Source organism: Chaetodon trifascialis, chromosome 2, assembly GCF_039877785.1.
Source record: "Chaetodon trifascialis isolate fChaTrf1 chromosome 2, fChaTrf1.hap1, whole genome shotgun sequence".
NCBI classification, from domain to species: Eukaryota; Metazoa; Chordata; class Actinopteri; order Chaetodontiformes; family Chaetodontidae; genus Chaetodon; species Chaetodon trifascialis.
Genome location: NC_092057.1, coordinates 1,305,218 through 1,328,500, shown reverse-complemented (window position 1 = coordinate 1,328,500; position 23,283 = coordinate 1,305,218). Strand labels below are relative to the sequence as shown.

Genomic DNA, 23,283 nt, shown 5'->3' with positions numbered 1-23,283 from the left:
ACGATGTGTCAGCAAGTGTGTGTTTGTCGGAGTTATATGGGGTCTTGTGCAACGTGCTGAAGTCTGAATTGTGACTGTACGTGTTTGCGTGTGCATAAATCACATGTGGAGCCGCTTACTGTCATCTGGCATTGATTTTGGGAGGGCCTTGATGTCCCAGTGATTGCCCTCATCACTGATTTCCGCCCCCCGCCGCTCTTAATGCCATTAACGGGAAGACTGCAGCGGTTCTTTCCCAATCTGAGAGCGGAGAGGCGGCCATACATGCGCTGGTATGTGGCTCTGTACGTTTGTATATCACGTCCGCTCCCCCGCTCACACAAACGCCGACATTTTTCTCTCTTAAAAGATGACATCACGGCGCCTCAAGAATGCAGCTCTGAGTGGAGGCAGACCTCCGTGTGGTCACGCCTGCTGGAGCACAGAGACGGTGCGGATGCTTGCTTTCATTCGCCGTAGCGCAGACAAAATGCCTCCATTTAGACACAAATTGAAAAGTGCTGCTCTGGAAATTAAAAGAAAGCAACAACAGTCTCTCATTCAAACATATGATATGTGAAATATATGAGCCGTGGCTTCCCTCAGCTCCAGCATTTCAGTGTCTTTCAGCTGCTTTTTTTGGTTTTACCGTACAGCTCACATCACATCCACACACCAGGCAGCTGGTAGAAACCGAAAATGGCCGACAAGTGCATGAAATTTGAGCATAAACTCAGCAGGTGGCCAGAGAGGCGCCTCCAAATGAACGCTGCTAACTGCTGGACGTGTAAACAAGCTGCTGTTTGCTAATAAATCCACCTCATCAACTTCATGTGGTGATAACAGTCAGTTTAGGAACGCCCAGCTAAAAATGACAACAGTCATCCAATAAACCCCCCCTCCATGAAGGTCATGATGCTCAGTTTTTGTTGAAACTGTTTTTTGATCTATCTAGCTTAATCCTCACTGATATAATTAGGTTGGACAAAACAATAGAAACACCTGCGTTTACATCCGCATCCTGGGTTTGAGCCTCATCCTGCTTCTGGTCATATTGAGGATGCACCGTTGACATGGAGCATGAAACACCTGGTTATTCACAGCCCTGTTCACACGATCATTTTAACAGTGTGCAGTCTTGATTTCTCGCCTTCTCAGCCACCATGAGACAGTACAGAGACCTGGAGGAGACGTTTACATGCCTCAGTATTCTGGTTTCTGTCAGAGTGCTGAAGTTTACACATGCAGACATAACCAGGATAATGTAAAGCAGCGTCCACGTAAACGCAGTGTCACTCTGAGACGTTTACACTTACAGAGTGTTTCCTGAGCTGCTTCCTGGTTTGAACATGCCTCTTCTTAAACTTCACACAGAGAAACAGATATTACTTTTCCATGTCATGCATAGAAATGCTCCTGTGTCCTGTAAAGCAGCGGCTGCCCACCCGGGGGTCTGAACCCCCCCGGGAAGGGCCACAAAATAAATGTGAGAGGTCACAGAGAAGGAAAGTAAAACCCGTTTCTGCTACACGTCTGCTCAGACTTTTTCCAGCCTCTGCTTTCATTCCTCCATTTTCACCTTTCCAGGCTTCTATAAAACAACTTTTTGGCAGAATTGGTGCACATGTGCAACCACTGACATGGTGTTTCAGAGGCTCACAAAGACCTTTTCCCTCATAAGCCATGCTTCCTTCACAAAACACAACCCGAGGAAATGAAATATAAAACTGAGCTTAAATGCATAAATGGCTACATGCACCTTCCTCCTATACTGGCAGACATAAAGCAGACTGGACGGGAACAGGGAGGAGGTCAAGAATGCAAAGAGCCGCGCTTCCCTGCCTCTATAAGAGGATCACATGACTGCTGGTGTCATTCACCGCGCGGCTCTGCAGTATCTGTTGCCACATGCAGCAGTAACTGTTTCTCATTCCTCATGTGTTATTCACTCACCTCCCATCATCATCATCATCATCATCATCCCGCTGCCCGCCACACTTTCGTTATGCCTCGCCACATTATTCACTCTTCATCCGTTAACCCCCCCCCCCCCCCCCCCCCCCCCCCCCGACCTCCTTTCCTGTCACATTGAAGCCGCACTTGCAGAATTTGGAGCTGCTTCAGCCAAAAACCGTCTGTGCTGTTCTCACATCCCCCTTCGCCTCCTCTTACATACATCTGCCATTCTTATCTGCAGAGAAGAGAGCGCGCCTTATCTTCATGTTGGCCGTTTCTCACCCTCACCTGATAAATTCCGGCTCCTGCCTGGCAGTCGTCCCGCGTGCAGCTCCGCTGACCTCGCCTCCCAGTGTGGGTTTTGGAAAGGCGGCAGGTTTCTGTCACGCCCTGGATTGTTAATAGGTCAGATGCCAAACAAAGCCACAGAGGAACTCATTTGAAAGTCAAAGGCGACGGACGGGAAGAGCTTTGTGTTTGCTCAATAAGATAAAGAACAGAGCTGATCATCACAGCAGAGTGATCAGTGCGCTCAGCAGGCACACTTTAATCACAGTGTGTACAGTGTGATTAACGTGTGCTACAGATGTGTGTTACTTGAGGGATGAGGTGATGTCCGACACTTCGAGGCCGTGGTGTCTGAACTCGCTTTGCACCTGTTAAAATCGTGCAGCTATCTACATTTTGAACGTGTCTGCTGATTCTTTCAACCTGCAGCTGGTTTGAGCTGGACTCCACCGCCGCATCCTGCACAGAGGTCCAGAGTCCTTTAAACCCTCTGAGCCTCACGAAACCTTGAGTCCACTTTACTTTTGACTGGCTTTCATTTCCTGCCTGTTTGTTCATCACACATCGGAGCAGAACTGAGATTTACACGATCATGAAAATGTGCACCGCCTCAAACGGAGGTCAGGCTGATGAGAGCGCGAGGCCTCAACCTGCACAGGTTCAGAGCACATCAGATTTACCTTCACCGCGAGTGAACGTAACTGAGTACATTCATTCACATACGGTACTATTTCACTGCACCCCCAGTACAAATCCTGCACTTTGAACTTCACTGCACTCACCTGACAGTTTCAGGTACTTTTCATTCCCTGTCTGTCCACTAAAAACCATGTATCTCCCAAACTGGTGATTCTGAGCTTGATTTTTTCTGTTAAACTGAAGGATTAAATGTTCCTTTATGGATTTAGAAAAGTCTCAAACTAAATAAACTCTTTGAAAAGCATCATGGTTCACTGGAAAATGTTTCATCACAAAGCTGAAAACAGGCTGTTTTTCTGAGCTCATCACACTTTTCAGGAGGACGGCGGCGCTACACACATACGATGCAGAATATGATGCTTTGCTGTGGATTAAAGTAGCCAACAGGATATGAAGTAGTTAACCTGAGCTCAATCTTAAACATCTACAGCAGTAAAACACATTAATGCAGCAGTAAAATTAATCCACTGACATCACACTTTAATTTTCCTCTTTCCTTCGTTTTAATAACACTTGATTTCTGTATTGATTTTATGTTTATATCATGTGAGGGCTCCTTGCTTCAGACTGCTGTTCTTATTGTTTATTATTATTTATTTTATTCCTGTGACACACTCGTCTTTGTTTTTCTCAGTGTGACACAAAGAAAACGTGAAACACGGCAGCAACAAACAAAGCTGGACAGACATTCCTGTCTAAGACAATACTGTGTGCCGGAGTCCAAACCATGAAAACCAGCTTCAGTGTTCAGCTGGAGAGAGAGAGAGAGAGAGAGAGAGACACACACACACACACACACACACACACACACACACACACACACACACACACACACACACACACACACACACACACACACACACACACACACACACACACACTTAAACGAGAGCTCAAACTGTACCTGACCACTTCTGTCTCTACAGCGCCTCCCTGTGGCACACACTGGAAAACAGCAGAGAGTGAGTGTGTGTGTGTGTGTGTGTGTGTGTGTGTGTGTGTGTGTGTGTGTGTGTGTGTGAGTGTGTGTGTGTGAATAACAGTCACAGTGCAGAAGACAAAAAACTAATAGAAGATTTGTTTGTAAGTTTTTTTTAAATATTATTTTAATACTTTTCTTAAAAAAGATGTTGTACTCCATAGTCTGAACAAGATGAATCTATTGACTTCAATGCCTCACTCACCAACATACCAACAGGTTGTTCTGGGTAAAATAAATCAGAGAAAATAGCAAAGGGAAAAGAAAAGAAAATGAACTCAAAACAATCAAATATGAAAAGGGAAAAGAAAAGAAATGAAACACAATGTGATTAAAGAGTGGAAGAACAGAAGGGCCGACCCAAGAAAACCAGGAAAACCTCCCGCTTCCAGAAAAACACGATGGCACACGACATCCCAAAACAGCTACCGCGGACGATGAGAAGGTTTTAAAATTAAAAACTGAAAGACTCAAAGATGACAAACACAAAGCTACAGTGCAGACTGCAGACGCTGCGAGCGGTGGACGAGGCGGCTAAGAAAGACTAAAACACGTACATGATGACAGGAACTAAAAAAAAAGGTAGAAGACGCGAATAATCAGAGTTAAGTGCAGATATTCACCAGCTACAGGATGATGGGAGCGTACAGTGATTCTGGAACCGCTTCTTCAAACTATTACAGAGCAAACTGCTGCATAATTTCAGGTTTTAAAGGGGATAAAGGAAAATTAAATAGCAATAAAAACATAGCCTTTAATATAAAGTGAAAAGAAGATGCATCTTACATGTAAAAAATGTGAATGAACTTTCAGCACTCGATAGATTGGTTTTGGCATAGAGTCGACAAAAAACAAAAAAAACAAACGAACAGAAAAGGTGAGAGAGAACACGACAGACGAAACAATGCTCTCAATAGAATCATAAAAAAGTTTTTTCTTCTTTACAGTAAATTCTACAAAATCAAAACCAGAGCTCAGAGATGAACAGAGACGAGCTTTGCTCCCCGAAATCCAAATTCCTCTCGTGTTCTTTTTCGTTGACTTTTCGTCGTATATAATATATATTCATGTATCTATTTATATATATAATATGTATAATTTGTAGGGTATGATTGTTAGTTTACAGGCCAGAGCGCTAAGGCAAAGGACACACTCTGAAACTCTTAAAATGCCATCGTTCCTTCCTCGTCACTCTCGCAGGCCGAGCGCCACCCGAAGCCTCCGCCTCTCCAATTAGTGACTGAAGAGAGAGAATTAGAAGGAAGTGAAGGGAGGGAGGACGTCTTAGAAAAGTGTGTAATGTGGCCGGGGTGCTGCGTTCCCAGTGCATCCTGGGAAAACAACGGCTCTCAGGTGACCGCTCAAACTGGCAAGCTAGACCACGCCAGCCCCGCCCCCCCCAGTTAAAATCCATCTGAAAATAAAAAATGAAACAGAAAAAAAATAATAATAAAAGAGACGAGATTAGAAGAGAGGGAAAAAACAAAAACAAAGTGATCTGTACGTTTGTAATTTGTTCACCCGTTGCTTTTAAACCTCCTTCTCTCCTCTCAAGACATTAGACAAGAAGTTTTTCACTCAGTTTTCTTAAATTAAATCCTCCTTTTCACCACTAGTTTTTAAAAGTAAAAGTTCCATTCCTCCTTCTCAATCCGCCTTTCTCGTTTTCCTCGAGGGAGCCGACTATCTGATCGTCACGATGTCCGTTTTCCGTCCTCGGAGGCTCCGAACCGACAACCGTAAAGACCGAGCCAGACAGCGAAACGTGTCTGAGGCCGGAGGAGGAGGAGGAGGAGGAGGAGGAGAGGCCGCTCATTTCATTTTCACTTCCCCTCTCATTCACATGACACAAGCCAGCTGTTTCAACTACTGAGAGAAAGGGACAGTTACTACGCCTGTGTGTGTGTGTGTGTGTGTGTGTGTGTGTGTGTGTGTGTGTGCGTGCGCGTGTGTGTGTGTGTGTGTGTGCGAGCAGCGACCATGTGTGTCAGAGCATTGTGTTTTCTGTGGAAATGTCTGTAAGTGTGTGCATGTGTGTCTCCAGGTCCTTCTCTCGCTCCCATCGTCTGCTTCCTCCCTCTCAGAACAGGTTCTCTTCAAAGATGGCCATCAGGTCGCTCTGGAAGTTGATGTCAATGGTGTCGGCCATCTGCAGAGGACGAGAGAGAGCGGCGTGAAGCGCGGCAGAGAGCAGAAAAGAGAGTTTCTTTGTCGGAAACGTGTGCGTACCGCCTCTCTCCTGCGCCGCTCCTGCTCGCGGCGGCGTGCCATCTCCCTCTGCTGGTCGGGAGTGTTCTGCGCAGCCGAGGAGGGCGGGGGCGGGGCTGGCTGCTGCGTGGGTGGGGCCTGTGGGGAGTGAGTGGGCGGGGTGGAAGCCGGAGGTGTCGGAGCCAGCGGCGACTGCTGCTCCTGGCGACGGCGGGCATCTTCTTGCGCTCGCCGAGCCTGCTCGATGGCGTCCTCGTCGTCACGGCTACAGAAAGAGAGACGAAGACAACGGCTGGCTGCTGAAGGTCTGCTAACTCAGGTTGATGGCAAAGAAACATAACGAAAGCCGAGCAACAGCAGCTCTATCAGACTGCTGCTACTTCAACATCTTTAAAATATCCACTGAAACTGACTCCAGAATAATAATAAACAATATGTTTGAAACTCCTCGTCCAGATATTTCTGTTGCTGTCCTTACTGACAGACAGACAGACAGACAGACAGACAGACAGACAGACAGACAGACAGACAGACATTGTGCTGACACTGACACGTCTGTCATAAACCAATGCTAACACATGGGCCTTGCTTACAATGACGCTAAAAGTGAAAATTGAGCATTAAGCCTGACTTGATGTGAACGACCTCCACCTGCTCGGGGGTGACTCAGCCGTCACAGGACACATTTACAGCTGTTCTACGAACACGTGCTGACGTGGCTTCACTTGGTTTAACGTCAGCCCAGAGCAGCAGGGATCTGCATCTCTATTAGAGCAGAAACACCTGCTTTAAGGTGTCTTTCTGGTCTTGAAGCGATGACGTTCAAAAGCAGCCTTTTAGCACTATTTACTGTTGGCAGGCAGCTACTTATCGTGGCGTTCAGGCTGTGAGGATTCTGCTGGACATGTGCTGCTTACTGCTTGAAAAACAGCATGTTTGAAACTGATGAAGCATGTGTGGAAATAATGACTGAGGCTATTTAAACATGAATGGTCCCTGAATGATGATGAAACCCATCTGACGTCACTGCAGCCCGCTTGGAGGGGGTCAAGCGAGCTTATACTCAACTCCAGAGACGGTCCATCTCAGACCTGACTCAGCGCATCAGCACGTCCATAAGAGCTAATGAAAAAGCTCCACGACAGCAGACTGAATACTGACTAATTTACAACAAATGACACGTGCCACATATCACAGTTGCTGTCCTATTTTTCAGCACATACCACAGTTAATTTTTTCGTTTAAAACTATGAAAAGTCAGTTGATTTGAAACTTGAAAACTTGAGTTGAAGGCTGCAGATGAAAGTGCGATTTCAGTGAAAGCTGACTCGTTCAGTGTGTTCATCACTGATCCTGACTCAGACTCAACCAGCACAAACAGTGAGAGGAGCCGGATGTTATGAGCAGGGATTGTATGATTATATGAAACGGATGAAAGGCTTAAACAGTGATGTTGAAAACATGATCCTTTGTCCTTTAGGAGTTTCTCATCACGTCTGTCTCTGTCTCTGTCTCACACCATAACCGCTGACGTCCCCGTTCACACACCCGTCCGTCCTCCCCCCACCTACCGGAGCTTCTCCTGCTCTCTCCTGGCCTGCTCAGCCAGCGCTTTCAGCGCTCTCTCCCGCTCCTCCTTCTCCCTGGCGGCCCGTCTGAACTGTTCGAAGCTGTCGCTGGAGGAGCGCACGGAGGAGGCCGGCGTGGACTGGGACCTCTGCGCCAGGCTGGCCCAAGACCCCATGTTCTTTAGCTTCACATCCTGGGGGAGGACAAGGAGAAGAAGAGGGTAGATGAAATGGAAGGAGAGAAAACAGCCCGACCAGCACGGGTGGTGCAGCTGATGCCATTATCCTCTCACGCTCATACACACCTGCGTCTTCTTGGGAGCAATGGGAGTTTTGGGCTCTTGCTTGATTTTGTTGTCTTGCTGGGGGCAGGGTGGTGCTGGGGAGTCTGGGAGGCGGGAACTGGGGCGCGAACCATCCATTGACTTCAGATCTAATCCTGCGGGAGACATAATGGAGATGAAGTACACACATGCAGCTGAAGCGTCAGGCCTGTGGTACAGGTCGCTTTCATGCACGCATCACCTCTATAATTATCAGAAGAGGAACAGAGACTGTGCTGCTCACGACGCTCAGCTCACCACAACTTTCATTTTTACAACACGAGAAGAGACGGCAAACAGAAAAACTCCTGTGCTCACTGTGTTTGCTGTCGGGTTTGTGTGAGTCTTGACGCATGGCAGGGCTGAAGGGCGAGGGGGGCAGAACCGGCGACTGGGGGGGCTTCTCTTCTTTGACCCCCACCAGGTTGGGCCTCTGCTCCTACAGGCAGACGCTCTCAGAATTAAAATGAAAAACTTTCCTCTTAACATTCGTGCATCTCCAGCCTTTAACTGGCTTGTTTTGCTGTCACACACAGTCTACACGCACGCACGCACGCACGCACGCACGCACGCACGCACGCACGCACGCACGCACGCACACACACAGCATAAAGCGTAGCTGGATCACTCACATGTTTCTTGGTCTGTGGGGGTGACTGCTGTCCCATTGTGTGGAACTGAGGCATCTGAGGAGAGTGCATCATCAGGGGAGAGGGGCTCTCACGCAGGCAGCCTAAAACACAGATGAGGAAATGGTGAAAATACTGCACTTAACTATATGAGGAGTGACATCTGCAAAGAAGCTTCTTGTAGCCTCTTCAGCTGAATGCAGTCAGACTTCGAGAGGAAAAGCATCGCTGTATTTAAAGTAGTGGTCTGACTGATCTTTCATTTACTCTTTTAGCACAGCGGTGTTTTAATCGCCCTGCTCCCATTATCATTACTGGGTTTATCAACAGAAAAAAGAAGAAATAGGCCCAAATTAGTTTTATTTGCTGTTGCAATGCTTCTAATGTACGTTGGTTTTTAAGACTCATTAATGAATAAGATGTGTTCTTGTTTTTACTTCAGCAAAAGTCAGAAAAAAAATATACATTTGTATAACAGAAATATATGTTTTTCTTTGTCCTTGGACCATCTGGAATCTCAGTTTGGGATCCAAGCAGCAACCACTGGGGGTGAAAAATGAGGCTGATGCAAAAACTGCAGTTCCTTGAACAGACACTGGAGGCTGGCTCCATGCGGGAGTCAATCCTGATAGAGCCCGTATTAAAATGTCTAACTTCACAGCAGAAATAAACATGCTCGCAGCCTGGTACTAAAACAGTCGCTAATTTCCATGTTCGTGCCAACTGTACAGGGGTTTATATATATATATATATATATATATATATATATATATATATATATATAATTTATAATATTATATTATATTCAGGCTTGAAGTTCTGCGTAATTGTGGGCATGGCTGCATGTGAGAGCTCGCCGCTGGGGTTCAGAAGCCAGGCTTCATGTGGCAACCTCAGCTCCACCCACACTTTGCCCATTTCTGCATCGTCTTGGTGGAGTTGTTCACCACACTGAGCTCTGAGCTCCACAGCGGCTCTTCAGAAACCTGTGGGTGACGTCACAGAGAGACGTCCATGATTTCTACAGTCTGTGGAACCACCGCCTCAAGCACGTCGATCTCTCACCTGTCGAGAAAGGCTCCGCCTTGCTGCGTGGCGATGGCTGCTGCTGATGCTGCTGCATCTGCTGTACCTTCTGCTGCAGGGCCACCCCCTTCTGCTGCTGTGACGCCGGCGTGTGCGTGTGTGGGAACGGCTGCCGTATGTGAGCGTGGCCGGAGCTGTGCCTCTGCGTCAGAGGGGGGGCGGGTGTCGTCACAGCCTGCGTGTGCATCGACGGCACCAGCTGAGAGGACGCCGGCGCCGGCGAATGCGTGTGCGCGTGCAGCGGCTGCGTCTGCGCGGGGGGTCGAGCCTGGAGCGACTGCAAGAAGGTGTGCACTTGACTGAGGGGTGGGATTTCGGAACTGGTGGGCGTCGGCTCTTCGTCATCCTCCAGCAGCGCTTGGGGAGGCTGCGCTGAGAGGGTACCCAAGATGCCGTGCGACGGGGGTGAAGGGACGCGAGGACGGGGGACAGGCTGGGGGAGAGTGAGGGGAAGCGAGGGCTGAAGCTGGGGTGACGAGGATGGAGGCAGGGAGGGGAGCGAGGACGGGGGAGGCTGTGGGATTTTTGGAGGAAGTGGGGCAGCTCGGTTGCTGGGTCTTGACGGTTGCTGGGGAAGAGCGTTGTGAATCGCTGCGAACAAAAGAAGAGAGGGACGGGAAAAGAGGGACGGGAAAAGAGAGGGACGGGAAAAGAGGGACGGGAAAAGAGAGACGGGAAAAGAGGGACGGGAAAAGAGAGGGACGGGAAAAGAGGGACGGGAAAAGAGAGGGACGGGAAAAGAGGGACGGGAAAAGAGAGACGGGAAAAGAGGGACGGGAAAAGAGGGACAGGAAAAGAGAGGGATGGAAAAGAGAGGGACGGGAAAGAGAGGGACGGGAAAAGAGGGGGACGGAAAAGAGAGGGACGGGAAAAGAGAGGGACGGAAAAGAGAGGGACGGAAAAGAGAGGGACGGGAAAAGAGAGGGACGGGAAAAGAGAGGGACGGAAAAGAGAGGGACGGGAAAAGAGGGGGATGGAAAAGAGAGGGACGGGAAAAGAGGGACGGGAAAAGAGAGGGACGGAAAAGAACAGTTACACATTTTTTTGCTGTTTCCTGCTTTCTGAAGATGGTTTTTCAACATTTGATAATGATTGATAATGATGACATACAGCCCTTAAAATGCATGAATACTGTCACAATCATAGCAATAACTAAAATTAACCAGAGATTTGCAAGTTGTGCAACTAAACTGTACGTACCTGGTGAAGGGATGATGGGATGTTGGTTTAGGAAAGGGTGCGTCTCAGGGGCCGTCTGGCCAGTGGGTGTGTTTGCGTTGAGGAGGCCAGACACGATGGTGGTACCGACGGCAGTAATGGTTGGATTGGGCTCTGAGTTCGACTGTGTCAGATGTGGGTTCATGAATTGAGCCAGAGGATCAAATCCAGAGCTCAGCAGCTGGGACGAGTCCAGAGAGGGGACAGACACGTGGACAGGGGGAGGCGGGACAAATGGTGGTTTGGACTGGACCACTTGAGGCTGAATCGGAGGCTGAGGAGCGACCGGGCCGACGGCCCCGCTGAGGGACTGGTGCGATCTCTTGGTGTCTTTGTTAGACGAGGTCTTCTTCTGCTGCTTGGGAACCAGCCCTGGTGCACAAACAGTGTAAGGAAGATACCATGAAATACAAAGAGAGCTCACGTTTCTCACAGTATGACAAACTGCTGCATGAGCACGTTACCATTCTCAGAGTCTTCACTGTCAGAGGAGTCGCTGCTGTCTGAAGATGAAGATCCTGTCTTTATCTTCATGACATTTGCTGATTCGAGCGGCTTCTCTGCTGCAACAAAACACACCAACATATGTGTAAAGACGGGACGTTTCTTTCCAACACACCTGATGACTTGTTATTCAGGCTGTGATACACGGATGCAGGGTTGAGTCATATGATGGTATATACAGTACAGTGCAATGGCAGAAATTTGTCCAGTTTGGCTACAGTTTCCACCGTGGGAGCTATACCTCACATTCACAGTGCATACGCGCTGTGCTGCGACACACTGAGTGGGCATGTTGATGCTGTCATCAGTCAGTCATTAAGTACAGGTGAACTGTCCTCCTGCACGCTCTACCCAGGCTCCACCCCTCGCTTAAACCACACGAAACACACTTTGAGAAACATGCTTTGCTTGCTCTCTGGTGGAGAGTTATATAACCAACAGCTGGCTAGCTTGCATATGGACAGAACCAGGCTACATCTCATGTCACACGTCTGTGCTGAGCTAACCAGCTGCTGGCTTTAGCCTTACATGACAGTCATGACAGTAATTTCAACCCTCTCATCTAACGCTCTGCCAGAAAGCAAACAAGCATACTTTGCAAAATGTGGAACTATTCCTTCAATATTTTTCAATTCACATCACAATGTGTATAGCAATATGGCAAACATGCTAAATAAGATACAACGTAGTCAAACTGATGCTCAGTTTAATCAACTGTGATTCGTGACAGCAAATGAATGAAACCAAAACTGAAACTATCAATCTTTATTCCTGTGTTGTCTAGACGCTGCAAGACAGGCGTAACCAGTCTTTACAAAGTGCCATGTTCCACTGATCAACGGTTACGCACAATTTAATTATGACCAGCAGAACAGGTGCTGTGACTCAGGAGAGAGCTGCTGGAAACACAAAAGCCGCTCGACAATCCTTCAAAAGAAGCGTGGCGCGCACAACGGCCTACCTGACGGCTTTTTCTTCTTCTTGAGGCAGCTGGAGACGTACTTCTCCAGCTCTCTCAGCGTGGAGGGCTTCAGAGTCTCGAAGTCGATCTCGATCTCGTCTGGGTTGGAGTTCTTCAGCGAAGGCTCACGTGTTTGGATTATGTGCACGACGCGGCCCAGCTTGTCGCCGGGCAGCTTGTTGATGTCCAGGCTCAGCTGGCGCTTCTCCTCGTACGACATCGGCTTGCACCTGTCAGCGGACATGGCCCCGAACACATCTGGGGAGGAGAGCGGAACAGCCGGTTGATAAGACGCTTTCGAACAGAGAATCGCGCTCAGCGGACGGCACGTCTCACATACATACCCAAGTCATCCTCTGCTTCCAGAGAGGCCGAGGGGACGAGAGGGGTTGGTCCAGGCTGAGGCGGCACAGCTGGGCGGCTATTTTTAACTCCTTCTTTCTTACTGTGATTGACAAATGATTAGATTAGCTCCAGCTTGAAGCTTCCAATAGCATCACTTATCTAATTACCGCTGTAACACCTACCCAGGCTTCTTCCTCTCCTTCTTCGCAATGATTAGCTCCTTGCTGCTCTTGTTTTTCTTAGAAGTCTGAAGCGCCACGGAGGGAGGGGTCTCCACAGGTTCCTCTGCTCCCGTCTTCTTCTTGTGCTTTTCTTTCTTCTTCTCCTTCTTCTCCCGCTCTTTCTTCTTGGGCTTGCTGGCCTGGGGCTGGGACAGCGCTGCCAGCTGTTCATGGACAGCTTTCAGCTGGAGGACACAAACACACACATTGTGGTCTTAAGAGAAGAAAGGACAGCAGCCTGCAAACGTGTCTCTCCGTGTTTCAGCATTCACCCACGTTTGGTAAAGCTGTTCTGCGTGGCCCACCCACCTGTCGCGTCTCATAAGCCTCCCTCCCCCTTCATTTTCCATCCTCTAACCTGTTCCTGTAACTCAGCCAATCGCTGTTGCCTTTCTTGTTCTGAGTCTCCTCTGGACGACTCCGATTCGGAGGAACTGGAGCTATCGTCTTCCGAGACAGCAGAAGGAGGCGGGGCTTGTCGAGTGGAGGGGGCAGGGTGGAGGGCCGACGATGGGGTGGGAACAGGGACGGGCTCCTCTAGCTCATCGGGCATTTTGGCAAAACGCATCTCAAACACGTCCTGTGAGGACAAAAGAGGTGAACTCAAACAGTGACAAAGAGAAATAACTGCAAAAACATTTCTAATTATTTTTGAAGACTGAAACAAGTGTGTTTTTGTGTCTACGTGAACACGTTATAGGATATCCTGCACAGCGAATCACATTTACTGAAACTGTAAATGAGACTACTTTTTTCATATAACTGTAATAATAAAATAATACACGGAATAAAAACATGTTAGCATATTTTGGCTTGTTGTGTGTAGCTTAATGGCCAAATTCATGTAATTGGTATTTAAATAAAACTAACTGGAGCAATGTTAGCGTACTCAATAATGAGGGACCATGGACAGAAACTGAGTGTCTGTCCCCACCGTATGTAAACGTCTTTGTCCTTTGGTTCCTGCCGCCTGTAGTCAACATGTCCAAGTGTCCTTGGGTAAGAATCCCAAGATAGCTGTGCCATCTGTGTGTGAGTGTGTGTGTGAATGGGTATTGCTCTCGATGGGCAGGAGGCACCTTGCAGTTTATCAATGTGTGTGTGAAAGGGTGAACGCTGGCTTGTGCTGTGAAGCGCTCTGAGTGGTCAGTAAGACTCTGTCCATGCTGTGTGGCAACTCTGTGGCACTCTGACGGCCTGGGGGTCATTTTTACAATTTTCTAGATTAATGAGGTGCTGCTCATGCAACGTGTATAATGTTCATCGTGGACTGCTCGACATGTATGAAGTGTTGATTACCTGTAATTTGCGCGCCATGGCAACCACATCATGGTCTGGGGGGTTGTACTTGTAACAGTTTGAGAACATCAACCGGACGTCTGCTGCAAATTCTTGAGCGTCTCTGTACTGTCTGTTGTCCATCTTTTTCTGGAGGAGACAAACAAACGCACTGCCATGATCAAACCTATCCAAATTCGTCTATAAAAGCTGACAAATACCAAGGACAGAATGACACAGAATGATTTATTTTAATATTAGCCTTGAGCTAAAAGAAATCCAAATGAACAAACAAACTCTTTCATACATTTTCTTTGCTGCATTTGAGGGTACATTCTTGTTTGTGTAGTTATTTTATTCGATGAAAATAGGGATTTTGAGAAGAAAAGCAAATAACTAAAACGTAACCACAATCCAGATATTGTTCTAGCAGCAACCCAAGGTCTGGTACAATCACCAGTCCTAATAAAATCACCTTGATGGTGCTGAGATCCATGGGGTGCTTGATGATGTCGTGGTAGTCGTGGAGGCCGAGGGCTTTTACGTCCACGGGCTTGTAGAAGGGCCAGGCGTACGCTACGTGTTTCTTAGACAGCATCTCTCTGGCGAGGCGTGCGCAGAAACGCAACTGATCCTGCCGCTTCTGCGTAACCATGCCTCCGATCTCCAAACCGCCTCCCAGGTGATGCTGAGAGTCCGGCTGAAAGGCGTCTTTTTTGGGTTGCTTAGACGGGCGAATGCTGTCTCGGCGTGGCCGAGCCTCCGCAGAGACAGGAGACGATTCGCTGAGCTGGTCGTTGGCTGTGGGTGTGGTGGTGTCTGCTTTCCTCTTCTGGCTCTTCCTTTGCTGTTGGAGCATCAGAGGTCAGAGGTTAGAAAAATGACAAAAAAAATCAGCTAGTGATTAATAAGGCGGCTGCTTCTCCTCACCTTGATGAGGGCAGGGGAGCTCTGCAGCATCGGGGCAGGATGGAGGCCTGGGTGCGTCGGCGCTGAAGGGGGAACAGAGGTCATGCCCTGCGCCAGGACGTCAGGTGTTGAGAGGGGAAATGGAGGTCCTAGATGGGGTGCGTGGGAGGCGGGGGTAGGAGGCACGCGTGGGGGCTGGGGCTGGGGCTGGGGTTGGGGCTGGGGCTGGGGCTGAGGCTGGGGCTGGGGCTGGGGCTGAGGCTGGGCCAGAGCCAGGGTGGAAGGGCCTTGAGAGGCGGGTACAGCACGGGTCTGCGGGGTGTTTGAAGGGGATGAGAAGCCTCGAGTGTGCGGGGTGGTGGAGGGGGACGACGAGTCTTGGCCTGAATCAGATTTGGTGATCAGGCCTGGAAGATGGAACATAAACACAGAAAAAAGTCACGGATAAAAACACCAACGCCAGACCTACTTTAAAACTGACGGATTATGAAACACTGAACAACCGCACAGGACATGACAGGCCCACGGGCATGAAGTGATCATGGCTTGATTTAACAATAAATCTGTGGTGCTAGGTGTAGTTAATGAAGGATGAGAACCAGCCAGACTACACAAGAGCTTCACATACAGGCTTGACTGGTTAGGTTAGTATTATTTACTTGCCACTGCAACTCCTCAAAGTATACCAGTACACACAAACACCATTACAACCTGTCAGAATGCCACGCCACCTTCACGACGGAGAGGGAGGCTCCTGGGGCAACAAACCATCATCACACTGACACTTTCAGCCCATATTGAATGTGAAACTCCTACCTGGCTCTCGTCTGCCCCCTCTGCGTCTCTTGGAAACCACTACGATCTCTGTCTCCTCCTGCGGCATCTCTGTGATCTTCTGAAGGAAGTGCTTCTCCAAGGCCTCTGCCATTAGGACAATATCATCCCCAGGCTAAACACAGAAACACATGCATGTTCAGAGGACATCAGCTCTGTGGACAGCATCTCTCCTTCAGTAGGACGATGTCTCCCTTTGCCACCTGAACTTCAGGGAAGTCACATGTCAGTAGAACTGAGGTGGGCGGAGGCTGACCTTGTTGTAGATGTAGCAGTTAGTGAACATTGTGTTGAAGTCTTGGATACACTCCTGGGCATTCCAGTAGTAGTTGTTCTCGAGGCGTTTCTTAATCGTGCCCATGTCCATCGGAGTCTTGATGATCTTATAGTAGTCCTTAAGAGAGAAGGAGAGCAGGTGTAGAGTGTTGGATTAGCATCATCTCCGAACTAAAGCAAAGAGCGTGAGACAACAGGACACAGCGTATGCTTGACTCTCATCCGCTTTCATCAGCCCAATATACATTATTCATATGAACTGTGTCATCTGATACCTGCAGCACACATCAGAGGCGCCGCAGCTGGCAAATTTACACCAGGTGATATTCTCGATTTTCTTTGTTATCCATAAAAAGATGAAAACCAGTGATGAACTGGGCCACACTGTCCCGCTGCAGTTAATACTTACTGGTACACTAAAACCACAGATGAAGACACATACACTAATTACTGTTTGAGTAATGATTGCTAAAAACCACAATGTGCAGCATGAAAGTATCTGCGCATCTGAGACCCGCTCGGGGCTGAGAGCAACACACATGCTGGAGAAACTGGAAAAGTTATGCTTGTTGTTGTGTTTCTATAGGTTTTGTGACAACACACGAATAAAAGACCACAAGCCAAACTGTTTAACAGCAGCACAAAGCATATGAAGCTTAGTATAGAGCATATACAGTGACAGATACAGTGGAGTCCCCTGCTTGTTATTTCACTTTCACTTTCTTCCTGTAAAAAGCTAAACTCTGCAGCAATGACACTGGATCCCCAGAAGAGTAGCAGCTGTAAAGAGGATCCAAACAAACAATAAACCACAGAGACGCATTAGGAACTGTAGCTTCTGCAGTTCCAGGTATTTTCCAACCTGAACAAGTTTCTCCTGTTTGACTGTGACCACTACGGGACCACAGAAGAAGCAGTATTTTCATTGGAGAGACGTCAAGTCCAGTGTCACAATCTGCCAACTGCAGTGTGGGGAATCTATCAACATCTCATGAACACGGCAGCTATTCTGATGCTATCACCGTGTCGTGGACTATATACACTGTGATTACTGGCATGCAAACAAACAAACACATGACTCACAGGCAAATTGAGTTTGATGGCATCTACAGGAGCTTGGAAGGGCCATGCAAAGTTGTGTTTCCATAATGACTTCAACACTTCTTTAAGCAGGTACTGGAAAAGAGCAAAATCACACATAAACAGTGTCAAACTTCAGCCCAAACACCAGACAGCGCTTACGTGTCATTAACAGAAACGGACGTACCTGCAGCTGGTTGGTCTGTCGTTTGGGTTTGGTGGGGTTCCACACTTCAGGGGGTGGAGGGTTGAAGAGGAGGGGCTGTGGGGCAGAGGGAGGGTTCTGGCTGCTGCCTGCCTCCAGTCCGTCTCCCATCGCGGCAGTGGGGTGCAGTGGTTGAGCAGACAGTTTACGTAGATTGGACCTGGCAGGGGCAGGTGGGACCGCTGGGACCCCCCTCAGGCCATTACACTCCTCACTGGACTCTCTGGAAGGACAATCGACAACAGCATCATCACCGTTGCCACTGCGGTTAGCACTCACGCTTGTCAGTGAAGCTCTGATTCAAACATCTTCCAGGTGACCAGTCATCCCAACAAACGCTGACTGCCAATAAATAAGATGCCCGCCCCCCACCCCCAACCCACGAGTGGCAAATTTGCCACATTTCTTAGCTGACGAATTAACAAACTAAACTCAAAAATATCAAACCAGGAGATGTATTATTAAACCGTGCACCTTCTGAATTCAAGTTTCTCTCTTCCACCGAACTTCTTAAGTGCCTTGTTAACTGATTGTAAAACACACTTCAAACTCGCCATAAAAAACCCCTCAAAACAATGAAAACCTGACCAAAACCATCTTCTTTAGTCTTTCCACTGTTACAACGATCATCAGCTGTTTGGCTGAAAGATGAGGCCTTAATTCACAGAGTCAGACGTGAAAACACTGTGGCTCTACACGCCACCTCTCTCTGCTGCCGGGCTTCCTGAACAGAGTCCGTCGCTGAACGGCGGCTCTCTCACTCCTTCTTCGGAGGCAAACCCGTTAAAATTAATCGGCCAAAAAAAGCAACTGCTGTTGGACTCAATCACCAGTCGCAGAGATATCAGTCAAAGTGACCAACCCAAACACACAGTAAGCATCGCTATCACACCTCAAATCTGAAATCAACCCACGATCAGAGTCGATATCAAGCCCTTCCCTCACTCTGTGTCTCAATCACCTGTCTGTCCCGCTGACAGTCCACAGTGTCTGCACGTTGCTCTGAAACTTCAGCTTTTATGGCATCAGTATGTGAGACACTGAAGCTGCTCTGAGAGCAGTGGATTTCTCTAAATGCAGCCAATATTCTCTCTCGTAGTTTGCCTTAAAATCAATAATCATGAGGGCACAACGTCTCCGCTTACATGCACAAACAAATGTGTGCATTCCTGACCAATTACAACCTGTTAGATAGCAAACTCTCTGAAAAACTATTGACTCACGGCTCTTTGATCATAAGACTGTTTGCCTGCAGCATCTCTGCCTCATCACGTTCAAGTGGAACTGGAAACATTTCAGATTTCTATACTTCTACAAAGCCTGCCCTGCATTTTCTTAAGCCGAGAGACACGCGGTTCAGTGTGAAGCTTTAAAAATCCAAAATAACCAAAATATTCTGGCTCACAAGAAGCCGTACTGTATTTCATATTAGACTGGTCAGCACATTTTCAGTCTCTGATCCAAAAATTAAAACCAATTTTCTACACTGGACTGGACAGGAGGCAACGTGGAGGCTGCTGCAGTGAAAATCTTTTTGTGTTACTACACCATACCATGGCACTTAATAAGGAGGCCCTTCAGTCATCATGCACACACTAACCTTTAATTACTGTGCAGGATGAAACACTTTACCCACACAAGAACCTGCCAGCTATACCATGCAGCAGTGAGGCTGATCTGTTGAAAAGTGCTATAATTAATTTAATAATTTACAGTCAAGGTTAGGTAATGTGTCTGGACTATTGGAAAGTCGAGGGAAATATTCAGTTCAGAACCAGATACTGTGCCTTGCGAGGGCGGAGGATTCATCCATCTTGCCAGGCCTCAAGTTTTGTGCTTGTAGCCAAATCACAGTCATACGGACCAATCAGTGCCCTGTGAGGAATTACTGGCAGATAGTTCAGGCTGACGGGGACAACATCAAGAGGCGACTGCTCCTTCAAAATAACAATGCGGCTCCTAAAGAGGTCAGTGCAGACGCTGCTATATCATCAGCTCCATCAGAACTGGAGGGTGAAAACGCCACCGAAGGCTTTTCTCAATGGAAAAGATGCTTTCATTCTTCTTCTGCCTGGCTTTGGTAAGAGTTTCACTCTCCTGCTAAATCATTGGTTGAGGTTGGACTCTGGTAGACGGTGACAGGAATATGGTTCATCCAATCTCCTGCCAAGATTTTTTTTTTTTAGAGCGGCCTGCGCTTTTCCAAATAGTTTCCAAGAACAACTTGTGATGGTTGTGTGTAACAAATCATCTGGTACGTCAGCTTAATCAAGACTATTAAAAAGGAAAAACTACTTTATTGTGATAACTTATCAGTTTATCGATGCACCATCCAGATGATCACAAACACTTATTCTGACTGAATATAGTGTAAGCAGATAGAAGGTGATAGCGATGACGGTTTCTACAAATCTACTGTAAAAGCTGAGGCTGAAAAGTGTGGAAAGGCCAAAATTTGCCATTGAACAACTCTACTATCAAGGCCTTAGTGGACCAAAGTCTGACATATTTAAATATTACAAAGACAAATAACTTCTGAAGACTCACATGTTTGTTGCTGTGCAGCGGTGGTCTAATCCAATTGAGTGATCATATCTCAGTTGGTGAGGCGGCGACTTCCTGAGGTAACGCCGGAGGTCTGTCAGCGACACGTTGTGGAGGCAGGAAAACCACAACACACAGATAGAGGGCTGAGTGTCCCCTGAGAGACGAAGACGGACGCCCTGGTTAAAACTAAGGTCAACATGTCACATTAGAGCACAGCTGCGTCTTCACTGATCACCACGACACGGGCAAAGGACCAATATATATTGATAAATTGATACCACAGACGTAACACAAACAAGTTTAGCATTCCTTCATGACGACTTGGAAATCTGATCGTCCACCTCATTTAAGACTGCACCGCTTTTGTTCATCCGCCTGTGCAATATCTGAAAGAGATTCACCACCAGCCAATTAAGAATCGCTTAGAGTTATCACAACACGTCACCTGACTTCCTGTCTGACGTTTCTACACCCCTGTGGCACAATCACCCTTATGAATGGGCCTTTTGATTAAGCTGTTTCTTCCACGTTAAGGACAAAAAGGACCACGTGTAAACATGACGGTCCATTAATACAGAATGTACTAGTGCTCTTCTTTCAGTCCAATGAGCTGTTTGTATGAAGAACATTAGTCCAGAGACTCTTTCATAGTTCTTATGTGGCGGCTTTCATCACACGCATATGAGTAGTTTGTTGCTATTTTATAGGTTTTGGTGCGACAGTTTATCTTTTGTGAAAGTAGATTTCAGTGACTTTAAGACAAACTAGCTCAAGAGGATGCGAGTAGTGCAGCTCCCATGGTTTTACGTAGTGATGGTCGTACCGTGCCAACGCTTCAGAGGGTGTGTCCAGAAATCCTGGACATGTTTAGTGAAGCGCGCATCGATGCTCGTGTCGTTTAGGGCGAATGATGTCACTGATGACGCTCGAAGCCTCGCTGGTTCAGGAACTGGTTCGAGTATCGGCGCGATTTATATACCGCAATGGATCCGCTCGCACTTTGTGGGTTAGTGTTGGCGATTTGTTGGTTTGTGTGACGTAAAGGAGCGTTTTGATGGAGCCTGTGAGAAAGAGAAAGTTTTCCCCATGTGGGAACATTTTGATCTGATCTCTCCCAATAAAATAAGTCCACTGTCAGTAACATTATTACATGTTTGTTATGCAGTGTACTATATTTTTCACCGTCTTTTCTTTTAATCCAAGCTGAAGTGTTTGTTGTGTGCTAAAGAATTGGGGAACAACAACAACTCATCCCTGCTGAGGCGTTTTCGTACTTTGCATGAAAACAATGAGGGGAATGTGGCATATTTAGTTTCTGAATGAAAATGAAAGAGCACATGAAGACTCGAGAGATGAACCTTTTGGCTGGAAGGCTTCAAGGCTTCAAGAAGCTTCACCTCGCCATCACTAGTTCTACGTGACTGTGCTGGACCTCGACCTTGAACCCTGACTGTTTATCTCATGGTGCTCAAAGGTCCTTTCTTAGGACTTTCTGTGTGAGACAACCTGTAATGCTCAAACAAAGACAGGGGCTCGTCTTTCACGAGATGACATTATTATTGTGTTATGATGATCGTGGAATTTCTTCTACCAAAGACCTAACTCTTCATTTCAAAGACGGATTAACTTCTCTAAACTTGTGTTTGTTAAATATGTATATAAAATCCCTGCAAAGAGACAAAAAGACAAACGGCCATCTTTTCTGTCAGGTCCACATAACAAGGTGTCAAAAAGCTTTTCAACAGCATCATGTTTAAGGTCTCTTTCCTTGCAGAAACCAAAACAAACACTGTGACACCAGATAACTTTACTGTAGTTATCCACAAACTTCCAGACAATCATGTATCAGAATAATCTAGTATATGTGTGTCAAGGGGACCGAGCTCATACCTTAATACACCACGTACAATACTGTAATTCAGCCTCTTTTAAATTTCAAACTACCTTACCACAGATATATATTAATCCTAACTGACCAGCAGCCTGTGGTTCATGTTTGAAGGTTAAAGTTAGCCTGAAGTTCTGAGATTTTACTCAGAAATGCAATCCGTCCTGTGTGGACACTAATGTACGCAACTACGTTCATATGAACACAGCTAGCATAGGCGCAGGGTAATTTGGCAGGCAAGCTAACTAGCTACAATACAAGACCAAACGTCTGGACAGTGAGGCGAAGAAACGTAATTTCACTCCTAAAGTAATCGTTATTACAACATTTATCAGCCATTTTGCTACTGACGTTATTTCGTATCGCATAGCTAGGTTAACGAAGAAGCTAACGACGCTGAGTGTCATGAATAATGTCAACGTTACTTATCACCAACAGCGAACACCAAGACGCAATTTACTGAAAAACAACTTTGCTCTACACCTTTGCCTTGCTAACCTTCCATGTCAGCCCGCCGCCATGTCCACTGAGAGAGACCGAGTGACAGCTCCACACGTAAACGGCCTTTCAGAATACTACTTGGACGGGATTGATATTCTCGAAATGACGTACGTCGCACTTAACATGCGCTCCTGCGCCATCGCGCGTAAACTACGCTACCGAGAGGACGTAACTTATGTCACGAATACGGCCTACGGGGCTACAAACAAACAGCCTAGCAGCTAACTGGCTAGCATGATACCGACCTGCAGCTAACGTGCACTCTGACAGCGCGGAGTGTCAAATGCCACGAAAACGACCTTCACACAACTACTGACAGAAGAAAGATGCAACCCATAATATGCACAGTAAAACCAAATCGCGCTAACTGAAAAGGCATAAATTAATCTATCTCGTGTGCCCGGACCGGTGCAAGGCCTGTGAAGACAGCTCATGCTCCGCTTGCCGAAGCGCACACTGACAGCGCGCGAAATACGCCCCCGATGTTAGTTGTAAACCTTTTACCAGATCCCCGGAGCAGTATGCTCTCGTTTGATAAACCAATGTCATCTACACAGAGGCATAAAATGCTATTTTTACCTTCTTCAGTCGGTTGTCAGCGCTCGCGGACCTTCCTCGCCCCAAATCCAGAACAAACAGTCCCGTTCGACGTCGGTGACGTCAGACGCACGGGGGCAGGCCGAAGTTTGTCAGACGAAATGTCACCCATAGCTCCGCCTCCTCCCCAGGGCGAACATCATGCAATAACTTGAAATGTTTTCAGCAATTAAACAGGTTTGAGTTCATCATGCAAATTCTCTC

At 47.3% G+C, this 23,283-nt stretch overlaps 1 protein-coding gene across 1 annotated transcript; it reads right to left on the bottom strand.

Annotated features, from left to right (window-relative positions):
- Positions 1-4,016: 4,016 nt before the first annotated feature.
- LOC139337958 (bromodomain-containing protein 4-like) lies at positions 4,017-23,123 on the bottom strand. The gene is made up of 22 exons (XM_070972811.1): positions 23,062-23,123; positions 20,094-20,247; positions 17,529-17,769; positions 17,345-17,437; positions 16,242-16,379; positions 15,968-16,100; positions 15,173-15,558; positions 14,718-15,089; positions 14,264-14,392; positions 13,323-13,544; positions 12,926-13,149; positions 12,743-12,843; positions 12,399-12,656; positions 11,398-11,496; positions 10,916-11,305; positions 9,695-10,306; positions 8,633-8,733; positions 8,319-8,439; positions 7,983-8,116; positions 7,681-7,871; positions 6,131-6,374; positions 4,017-6,050 (listed from the first exon to the last, which is right to left on the bottom strand). The coding sequence occupies exons 3-22, from the start codon at positions 17,655-17,657 to the stop codon at positions 5,982-5,984; spliced, it is 4,146 nt and encodes a 1,381-aa protein (XP_070828912.1). The 5' UTR covers positions 17,658-17,769; positions 20,094-20,247; positions 23,062-23,123; the 3' UTR covers positions 4,017-5,981.
- Positions 23,124-23,283: the final 160 nt, after the last annotated feature.